General features: G+C 54.8%; 1 protein-coding gene across 1 annotated transcript; it reads left to right on the plus strand.

Annotated features, from left to right (window-relative positions):
- Nucleotides 1-572: 572 nt before the first annotated feature.
- On the plus strand, nt 573-5,520 carry SOX4 (SRY-box transcription factor 4). The gene has a single exon (XM_090039423.1). It carries the CDS (start codon nt 1,481-1,483, stop codon nt 2,678-2,680), a length of 1,200 nt encoding a protein of 399 aa, XP_089895549.1. The 5' UTR covers nt 573-1,480; the 3' UTR covers nt 2,681-5,520.
- The last annotated feature ends 2,428 nt before the right edge of the window (nt 5,521-7,948 follow it).

Raw genomic sequence — 7,948 nt, forward strand, 5'->3', positions numbered from 1 at the left:
CTTCGCTGTCTCTCTTCTTCCCTATTTCTGCTTTACAGTGAATCCTCTCTGCAATGAATCCTGCCACCACATGCTGCCTTTTCCCCTCTTCCAGCGCTGAGAAGAACTAATATTCACAAATAATCACTTCCCCCCCCACACACACACTTTTTTTTTCTTTTTTGGAAGAAACTACAGCTTCTCTATACAGGATGTCTCTCCTCCCCACCCCCTTTTATTAGCATAATGGCTAGAATATATCCCCCCCCTTCTCACCCCTCAATCATTGAGTACATAATCGTGGCGCACACACGCGGGGGAGGGAGGAGAAATGCAAAAGAAAAAGACGGGGGGAGAGAGACAAGGCTCAGAAATCTCAGCTGCACTTCTGGCCCTTTTAAAAAGTTTGCTCTGGAAATTGGAATGAGGTCAGATTTGGAGCTTCTCATTGCACGCGGTGATTATTATTGCATCGGGTTCCAAGCCAATGGGGGCGAGCGGGGCGGGGTTTGGCACGAGGAAGCGTTGGAAACAGCGGCTGATTGGCCCGCGCCGGGACTGTGAAAGGATAAAGAGGCGCGAGGCGGAATTGGGGTCCGCTCTAAGCTGCAGCCGGAGACACGAGTGCGCGGTGTCGGGGGGCGGGGGGAGAGGCCGCGGCAGCCGGAGCCCCGCTGTGTGCATGTGCGCGGCTCTCCCCGGAGGTGCTGCGGGCAGAGGAAGGCGACCCGGGACTCAGGGCATTAAGTCCCCGCTCCTCCTGCGGGGAAGCCACACGCTCCTCCATGCTCCTCGCCTGCCGGACTGGGGCTTTTTCTTTGCTTTTTTGGGTTTTTTTCCTCTTTTTTTGCAGGGGGGCGGGGGGGACGGGACTCCCCTACCTCGCACCAGCCCGATCGGTCCCTGCGCCAACTCCTGACCCGTGAGTGCGCCGCCACGAGTCCTGCAGGCCGGGCTTTGCTGCTGCTTTTTTAATTATTTTTTTTTTGCCTGTGTTTGGGGGTTTTTTTCTTCTTCTCAAAAAAACCCACCCCCCAAACAAAAACAAAAAGCCCCCCAACAAACAACAACAAAAGCCAAGCACTTGTGAACTGGAAGCAACTGCTGCGGGGCAAAGGGGGGGGACACACACTGCTCAGGAGACGGGGGCACCACTTGGATTGGAGGCTTGCAGCGATTTTTCCCCCCTCCCCTCCTGTTTCTTTCTTAAAGAAACTCCGGGGTCCTCTTCTGGCAGCCCGGCCGCTGCATTCATAGAGAGCGGCGGCAGCAGCACGAGAGAGAGGAAAAAAAGAAGCAAGGGGGAAGGTCGGACTGCACGAGAGTGGCGGAGACGAGCCTGGCTGGATCTACAAGTCCTGAGCGGCGGGGGCTCGGCGGCGGCGGCAGCAGGAGGAGCGGCGGCGGCCGGGGGGCTGGAGCTCGGGGCTGGGCTGCCCGGCGGGGCTAGCTGGGGAAGCGGAGCCGCCTGCGCGGCGCGGGTGCGGAGCCGGCCCCAGCCATGGTGCAGCAGACGAGCAACCCGGCGGACAACACGGAGGCGCTGCTGGCCGGCGAGTCGTCGGACTCCGGCTCCGGCCTGGAGCTGGGCATCGCGTCCTCGCCCACGCCGGGCTCCACCGCGTCCACGGGGGGCAAGGCGGACGACCCGAGCTGGTGCAAGACGCCCAGCGGCCACATCAAGCGGCCCATGAACGCCTTCATGGTGTGGTCGCAGATCGAGCGCAGGAAGATCATGGAGCAGTCACCGGACATGCACAACGCCGAGATCTCCAAGCGCCTGGGCAAGCGCTGGAAGCTGCTCAAGGACAGCGACAAGATCCCCTTCATCCGGGAGGCGGAGCGGCTGCGGCTCAAGCACATGGCGGACTACCCCGACTACAAGTACCGGCCCAGGAAGAAGGTGAAGTCGGGCAACAGCCCCGCCGCCAAGCCGGCCGACAAGGCGGACAAGGCGGGCGCGGGCGCCGCCCCCGCCAAGCCCGCGGCCAGGAAGAGCTGCGGCTCCAAGCTGTGCCCCGGCCCGGCCAAGCCGCACGCCAAGCCGGGCGGTAAAGCGGCGCCCTTCCCCGGCGAGCCGCCGGCGCTGCTGCCCCCGGAGCACCACGCGCTCTACAAGCCCCGCGGCGGCGCCGCCGGCTCGCCCTGCCCGCCCAGCAAGCCGCTGCCGGACAAGAAGCTGAAGCGCGTGTACGTCTTCGGCAGCGCCTCAGCCTCCGCCTCCCCCGGCGGCGCCGTGCCCGCCAGCCCGACCCTCAGCCCCGACGCCGCCGACCCGCTGAGCCTGTACGAGGAGGGCGCGGGCGCCCCGGACGGCGACTGCGGCAGCCCCTGCCCCTGCCCGCCGGGCGGCAGCTCGCCCGCCGACCACCGCAGCTACACCAGCCTGCGGGCCGCCTCGCCGGCGCCCTCCACCTCGCACTCCTCCTCCGCCTCCTCGCACTCCTCCTCGTCCGGCTCCTCCTCGTCGGACGACGAGTTCGAGGACGACCTGTTGGACCTCAACCCCAGCCCCGGCTTCGAGAGCATGTCCCTGGGCAGCTTCAGCTCCTCGGTGCTGGACCGGGACCTGGATTTTAACTTGGAGCCCGGCTCGGGCTCGCACTTTGAGTTCCCGGACTACTGCACCCCGGAGGTAAGTGAGATGATCTCCGGAGACTGGCTGGAGTCCAGCATCTCCAACCTGGTCTTCACCTACTGAGCCGGGCCGAGAGACGCCCCGGGGCAGAGCCAGGCACACGCGTGGGGAGAGGACTCGCCCACTCCATTGGGTGTCGTCGCCCCCCACTCCCTTTTCTTTTATTGTTTTAACCACCCGCCCCCGCCCCCCACCACCACCACCGACCCTCGGAGGGGGCTGATGACACTGAACTTTTTTTAAGAATAAAAGAATGAGACTGGCAGGAGGGATCGTGCTGTTTTGCAAAGGATGAAGAGAAAGGCAAGTCGCCCCTTTCTCTGCTTGGACATAGCCCCCCTCGCACACACCCCCTTCCGAGAGACCAGCCTCATGCTGCTCTTCCGACACTGAACCGCTCCTTGATTTTGCTTTGAAGGAGACACAGGAGGGGGAGGGAAACTACCCCCCCCTCCTCGGGGGTGGGGGGGGGTCTTTATTTTGCCCCGCTTGATCCGGGATTGATTGAAGATCTCGACGGTTTTTTTGTTTGTTCACTCCTGAGAGTGAGATCCGAACTGATCGGGGGGAAAAGAAACAAGAAAATCACCCGGGGAGTGAGTGGGGGGCTGGGGGGATCCTGTGTCCATTTGTTTCTTGCAGCAAGAGGAGATGCAGAGATGGGAGGAGAGGAAAGGGCGAACTGAGCTCGAGGCTGAACTGATTTCCTAGTTGGATGGAGAAGGAGGCTGTTTTTTTTAACCATGAAAAGAAAAAGTAACTGGGAACACGACTAGGAGAAGATAATAATAAACTGAAACGGATTTGCACGTACAGAAAAGAAGGTGGCATCGCTTTTCACTGTCACCTTATATTATATAGAGAGGAATAAATCAATACAACAAAACTTCATGAACACTGAAAACTTTTTTTATCATTTTTTCAAGCGGAGACCGATACACAACCCAGTGTCTGTAACGGTGTGGTACAGGGGAAATGGAGGCCGATGACTTTTGCAAAAAACAAAACAAAACAACACACACAAATACACACACAAAAAATGTTGGGTTTTTTTTCTTCTTGCTCAGAATCGTGATGGTGTTGGATTATTTCACTGGTGGGGTTTAATATAGCATGTTATCCTGTCTATCTTTTTAAGATTTCTGTAAGACTGTTGAACAGTTAAAAAAAAACAAACTAGTGTTAGGATAATATAAAAAGCAGATAGATGGCGCTATGTTTGATTCCTACAAAAATATCACCAGCTTTTTTTCATTCTTAACTCTTTCAAGGATTCAAACGCAACTCAAATCTGTGCTGGACTTGAAAAACAAAACAACAACAAAATTCAGGACCAAATTTTTTTCTCGGAGTATGTATGTGTTTGTTCCTTCTAGCTGTAAATGAGAAGACTGTTTTTTCTCACCGATGCTCCATCCTCGTATGGGTTGTTTTTATTTTTATTTTTGGTTTTGTTTTGTTTTGTGTCCCCCCCCCCTTTCCTTGTCAATGTAATCGGATGCCATTTTCTAAGTGGACGTATTTATACTGGCCAAACATTTCTGACTTTGTATTTCTTTGTCCTTTTTTGGTAGTTGGCGTTGTTTCCCCGCACCATTTTTATGTCTCCTTCACTGAAGGGCTAGAGTTTTAACTTTTAATTTTTTATATTTAAATGTAGACTTTTGACACTTTTAAAAACAAAAAAAAAAGAGAAGAGAGATGAAAAACGTTTGATTATTTTCTCAGTGTATTTTTGTAAAAAATATATAAAGGGGGTGTAACTCGGTGTCAATCGCTGTTTGGATTTCCTGATGATTATGACCACAGGGCCGCTGGTTCATCCGTCTCACACTTCCACGCGCAAAAAAATCAGCCCCTACTTGCTCATGTTTACACTCCAATCTGCAGGCATCTTAAAGTGACAGTATCCCTTCTACCTGCCGCCAGTGCCCATTGTTCACACTCATTCATTTCTCGGGAGGGGATACATTTCCCTGGGGAGGGGGAAGAATAAAACCAATACACTGTATGCTGATTTTTGGTAGGGAAAATTAAAAAACAAAAGAAAAAAAAATCCTCTAATGATGTAAACCACATGCCGTACAGGCGCTTTAAAACTGGTGCATTTACAGGAGAGAGAGGAAAAAAAGGGATCCTGTACCTTTAACTTGTAAACCACATCTTTTGCACTTTTTTATAAGCAAAATAAATAAATAAAAAAAGAAAGATAAAAAAAGAGAAGAAGAAAACGTGCCGTTCAAACCACTGGATCTATCTAAATGCCGATTTGAGTTCGCGACACTATGTACTGCGTTTTTTCATTCTTGTATTTGACTATTTAATCCTTTCTACTCGTCGCTAAATATAATTGTTTTAGTCTCTTATGGCATGATGATAGCATATGTATTCAGGTTTCTAGCTGTTGTGTTTAAGATGAAAAAAAGTGAGAACATCTTTGTACATTTAAGTCTGTATTATAATAAGCGAAAAAAAAGAAGATTGTGTGTTTATGTATGTTAATATAACATGACAGGCACTAGGACGTCTGCCTAATGAGGTGGTTCCGTTAAGGGGTTAACTTTTTTTCTTTCTTTCTTTCTTTCTTTTTTTTTTTTTTGGATTTGTTACGTTTTTTGGTCATCCATCCTGTGCAATATTGCTGTGTAGAATTTACTTCTTGTCTAACGAGCACCCCCATAACACAAGGTCGGGAAAGCAGAAGAAAGGAGGGGAGAAGGAATAATAATTTAAAAAAACAAGCAAAATTTTTGAATCATGCCAGCTAATCATGTCAAGTTCACTGCCTGTCAGATTGTTGATATACCTGTAAATAACCTCTTTGTTTTGGGGTTTGTTTGTTTTTGGGGGGGGTTGGTTTTTTTTTTCGGGAAGGAAATAAAATCAGCTGGAACTGAACCCTACTCAAGGGGCTGGCTTTGTCATCCTTGCCAGAGATCGCCCTGCCCTCCAGCAAGCGGGTTGTGCCAGTGCCTTGCAGCCGTGCCTGGAAAAGCAGCTCGCGTGCACACACACGCGCGCACACATACACACGCGCAGGGGCTGGGGAGAGCCAAGTCTGGACGCCGCTGCTTTGCTCTCGAGGAATCCTCCTGCCCACCCCCCTCCCGGGCCGGGAGCCGGGCGTGGGCAGGGGGAAGGGGGAGGGGAGGGGACGGAAAGCAAAGCGGCTGCTCCCGGACGGGGAGGAGACAGCATGCACCGGGCGTCGTCGCTGCTTGACCTCGGGCCTGGAAAAACCCAGCCAGCTGCTCCCGGCGGGGGTGCATAGCAAGGCCCCGCGGGCCGGGGGTGGGGAGAGGAGGAGCTGGCCGTGCCCCAGGGCCCCGTGCCCGAGCCGGGGGAGGGGAGGGGAGGGAAAGTTTGCGCAGCTGCCGAGAGCCCCGGGGGAGGGGAGGGCGGCTGCAAACTGGCCCGGCAACTTTCCTGCCGCCGCGGGGCTGAAGGCGAGCTGGGCTCGGCGGGGCGCGGCGTGTGCGTGTGTCGCAAACCGGGGCCTTCAAATCCCCCGCGCGTGTGTGTGTGAGTGTGACTGCCTTCAAATCCACAGCGGGGAAGGGAGATGAGAGAGAAGCGTGTGTGAGACAAGCCAGTGCCTTCCCTGGGGTGTTTGTGGGTAAGAGAGAGAGAAGCACGCATGTGTGTGTGTGTACGAGACAGAGAAGTGTGTGACAAGCCAGTGCCTTCAAATCTACCGTGTGTGTGAGTGAGTGTGACTGCCTTCAAATCCACGGTGGGGGTAGGGAGAGAGATGAGAGAGAAGCATGCATGTGAGACAAGCCAGTGCCTTCCCTGGGGTGTGTGTGGGTAAGAGAGAAGCACGTGTGTGTGCGTGCGTGTGTGTGACAAGCCAGTGCTTTCAAATCCATCGTGCTCGCGCGCGCGTGCGTGTGTGTGTGTGAGAGAGAGAGAGAACTGTGTGTGTGACAATCCAGTGCCTCCCCTGGGGTGTGACAAGCCAGTGCCACTGAAAATCCACTGTGTGTGTGTGTGTGTGTGTGTGTGTGTGTGTGTCCCCTGCCCTGCATGTGTGTGGATATAAGAGAGAAGCGTGTGTGACAAGGCAGTGCCTTCAAATCTACCCTGAGGTGTTTGTGTGTGTGCAAGAGAATTGTGTGTGTGTCCCTTGCCCTGCCCTGGATATATGTGTGTAAAAGATAAGGGTATGTCCCCTACCCTGTGCGTGTATGTATGAGAGGTGTGTGTGAGAGAAAGAAGCGTGTGTGTGTGCCCTGCCCTCTGTGTTTGTAAGAGACAGCGAGGTGTGTGTGTGTGTGTGTGTGTGTGTGAACGCACGCGACAGGCCAGTGCCTTCAAATCCACCCGGGGTATTTGTATGTGTGTGAGATAAAGTGTGTTTGTGTGACAAGCCAGTGCCTTCAAATGCACGCTGGGGTGTTTGGTGGGGGGGGGGGAGAGAGAGAAGTGCACGTGGGTGTGTCCATCCCCTGCCCTGTGTGTGTATGTTTGATGAGCCAGTGCCTTCAAATCCACCGTGGAGTGTGTGTGAGAGGAGCCAGTGCTTTCAGTCTCCCTGGGGCGGTGTGCTGTATGTGCTGTGGGAGTGGTGGCGAGGTCAAGGACACGTACCTTGCAGCTGGAGCGGAAGGAGGCCCCCGCCGGTAGCCCGAGCACCGAGGGGGGTTGCCTTGGCTGCCCTCCAGAGAAGAAGACGCGGGGCCTTCCAAGCCCCGGGGCGGGACGTGGGGTTGAGAGAGAGACACGCCACTGCCTTTAAAGCCACCCCGCTGCGGACTTCCCTTGCAGTGTCTCTTTTGGCAAGCCCATGTCTTGCCAGCTTGAACTGCTCCCACCACAGAGGAGCGCGAGGGCTTCTTGGGCCGCGGGGGGCGGGGGTTGCACTGAATGCACAGTGTCTTTGCAACACTGCCCTCCCTATCTCGTGCCCTCCCAGCCCGCCTCCAGCCCGGGGCACTTGGCACTCGGGGAGGCTTTTTATTCCGCGCTCGGCTCCTGAACAGCCCGCGGGGGATTTATTCATGCGGCCCTTGGATGCCTGGAAGCCTGGCAAGGAGGCTGCAAACAGCAGCTGGGCCGTGACCTTTCTAGGGCAGGGCCCTAAAGAGCCTGGGATCTGGGGAGGGCTTTTCCGCTTGGATGATCGGTTTTTCTCCACGTGCTTTGTCTGCAGTGGAGGCACCTCGCTTTCAGAGCTCGCGGGGCTGGCCTGGCACCCAGGGTTGGGACGCTTCTCTTTGTGCCGGCTTTTATTTTAATCGTCTGAATCCAAGGGGGGAGGGAGGGGGATGGAAGGGGGTAGATCAGCACCGTGACAAGCCGGCTCCAGCGCTCTGCCGCCCGGGCTGTTGC

Source organism: Crocodylus siamensis, chromosome 3 (genome assembly GCF_052110815.1).
Source record: "Crocodylus siamensis isolate JL-2025a chromosome 3, ASM5211081v1, whole genome shotgun sequence".
NCBI lineage: Eukaryota > Metazoa > Chordata > Crocodylia > Crocodylidae > Crocodylus > Crocodylus siamensis.

Coding starts and splice junctions, on each gene's coding strand:
- SOX4 (XM_090039423.1), top strand. CDS start 1,481: ATGGTGCAGCAGACGAGCAACCCGGCGGACAACACGGAGGCGCTGCTG.